Here is a 1,665-nt window from a genome sequence, read left to right as displayed (position 1 = left end):
AAGTTATAAAATACATTATGCAATCCTCACAAACTGCTTACGATACAACAGTTTAAAACTAAATTTAAATGTGTAACATAAGAACATCTCTTGTCTTTGTATTCATCATATCAATCTTTTATACATGCTGAGTTCAAATAAATCAGGCAAATACTCTTTAAGACAACAGGTTTTCTTCTGTTACAGAGAACAAGATCAACACACCTATATGGGTATGCTAGTTACACTTTAACTACTACATTATGATTTAATATTTCACTCAGACATTATCTGCAACACCCACAAAACACATAAATCCAAACATTCAATAAATACTTTCCATTATCAACCCACTGGTGGAGGGTACATGCACTGTCCACTTTGGTTCTGGTATTGATTTTGTTTACACATAGATGACTTCTCAAGAAATCAATTACTAGGCCTACTTGTTTACTTCATTTCTTGCTTTCTTAGGGGAGAAAACTTTCACTTTCATCCTTATCAATAATATCATTATTAACAATAATAATGAATATACAAAAAAAAAACTTTTCTAATTAAAGATAAACAGATGAAGTCACCTATGCCTACTCAATGAATATATGGTGACAGAGTGATTCAGGAGTCATCTAAGAGTAAACCAAATTGATAAAACTAAACGACGGTGGAATGGGTGTGTACATGTACTCCCAGCATCAACAAGTTTAGGAGAGAAACAGCTCTGTATTGTCCTATTGGTAGCCTCCCTCCTCCTAATGGCAAATAGACAGACACAGAGAAATACCAACAATCCAACATGATAATATCAAAGACCATCTATATGTCTTAACATTTATATACATTAATCCGCTCCTTAACTCTCATAATAGCAAATTCTCAATCTTAAACAAGATGTCATACAGAAAGCCTACTGCAAATCCCAGTCCTGCACAATATTCTTCCAGAATGAGATCAACAAAAAACATCAACATACTGTTTTCCATCCTGCTTTCACCAGAAAAAGTAACACTATCAAAAAGGCAAGTTAGCATATCCTAAAGCCTTAATCTGCTTCTTTAAAATAAGAAAGAAATGCCAAGAGACCAGGTCCTGGACAAGTTAAAAGCAATACTAAATGACATGGGAAGGTTTCCAGAAAAGCACAGTAGTGTGGAAGAGACAGGAGAAAAAAAAATGCATGAAGAATGGTGCCAAATCTATGATTACAATTATTAGACAATAATGAGAACAGAAACTACCCAACACACGAAAGCAGATCAAGTAAACAACCATATACATGACAACTGATACACATGAGCTGAATAGGAGTTACTAATGTTACACATTAGTCCCAGCTTGAACTCTCTAGAGAAGGAAGTCTACTAACATAGGAATAACAGCTGTCACAGGCCAAGACAACACAGTCTACTGGTGTAGTGTGATTGGCCACGCAAATCCCATCTGATCGTGGGCGATTATGACGATTGTGGTATGTTATAACACCACTAAATGCACGAGATATGATGCGGAATGATGCAAGGAACACCTGCTTGGACATCCAACGCTTCACTGAACCTTCAGGCAGCAGTCCAAGTATTAAGGTCAAAACCACCATCTGCACCACCTATAAATCAAGGTTGCATTATGTGTGACAATTCAACATACTAAACAAGAGAGAACTTTTATAGATTTCTTTGTCTCACCGGC

At 35.9% G+C, this 1,665-nt stretch overlaps 1 protein-coding gene across 1 annotated transcript in view; it reads right to left on the bottom strand.

The window, feature by feature from the left end:
- LOC119586933 (glycerol-3-phosphate acyltransferase 3-like) overlaps nucleotides 1-1,665 on the bottom strand; it is a gene marked incomplete in the record, with an annotated part of 80,451 nt that overhangs the window by 6,234 nt on the left and 72,552 nt on the right. The window contains 1 exon segment of the mRNA XM_037935666.1: nucleotides 1,346-1,582. Within this exon segment, the coding sequence (XP_037791594.1) occupies nucleotides 1,346-1,582 (237 nt within the window).

Source organism: Penaeus monodon, chromosome 22 (assembly GCF_015228065.2).
Source record: "Penaeus monodon isolate SGIC_2016 chromosome 22, NSTDA_Pmon_1, whole genome shotgun sequence".
Lineage (NCBI taxonomy): Eukaryota > Metazoa > Arthropoda > Malacostraca > Decapoda > Penaeidae > Penaeus > Penaeus monodon.
Note: the sequence above shows the minus strand (reverse complement) of the source record. Positions and strands in the feature narration are given on the sequence as shown.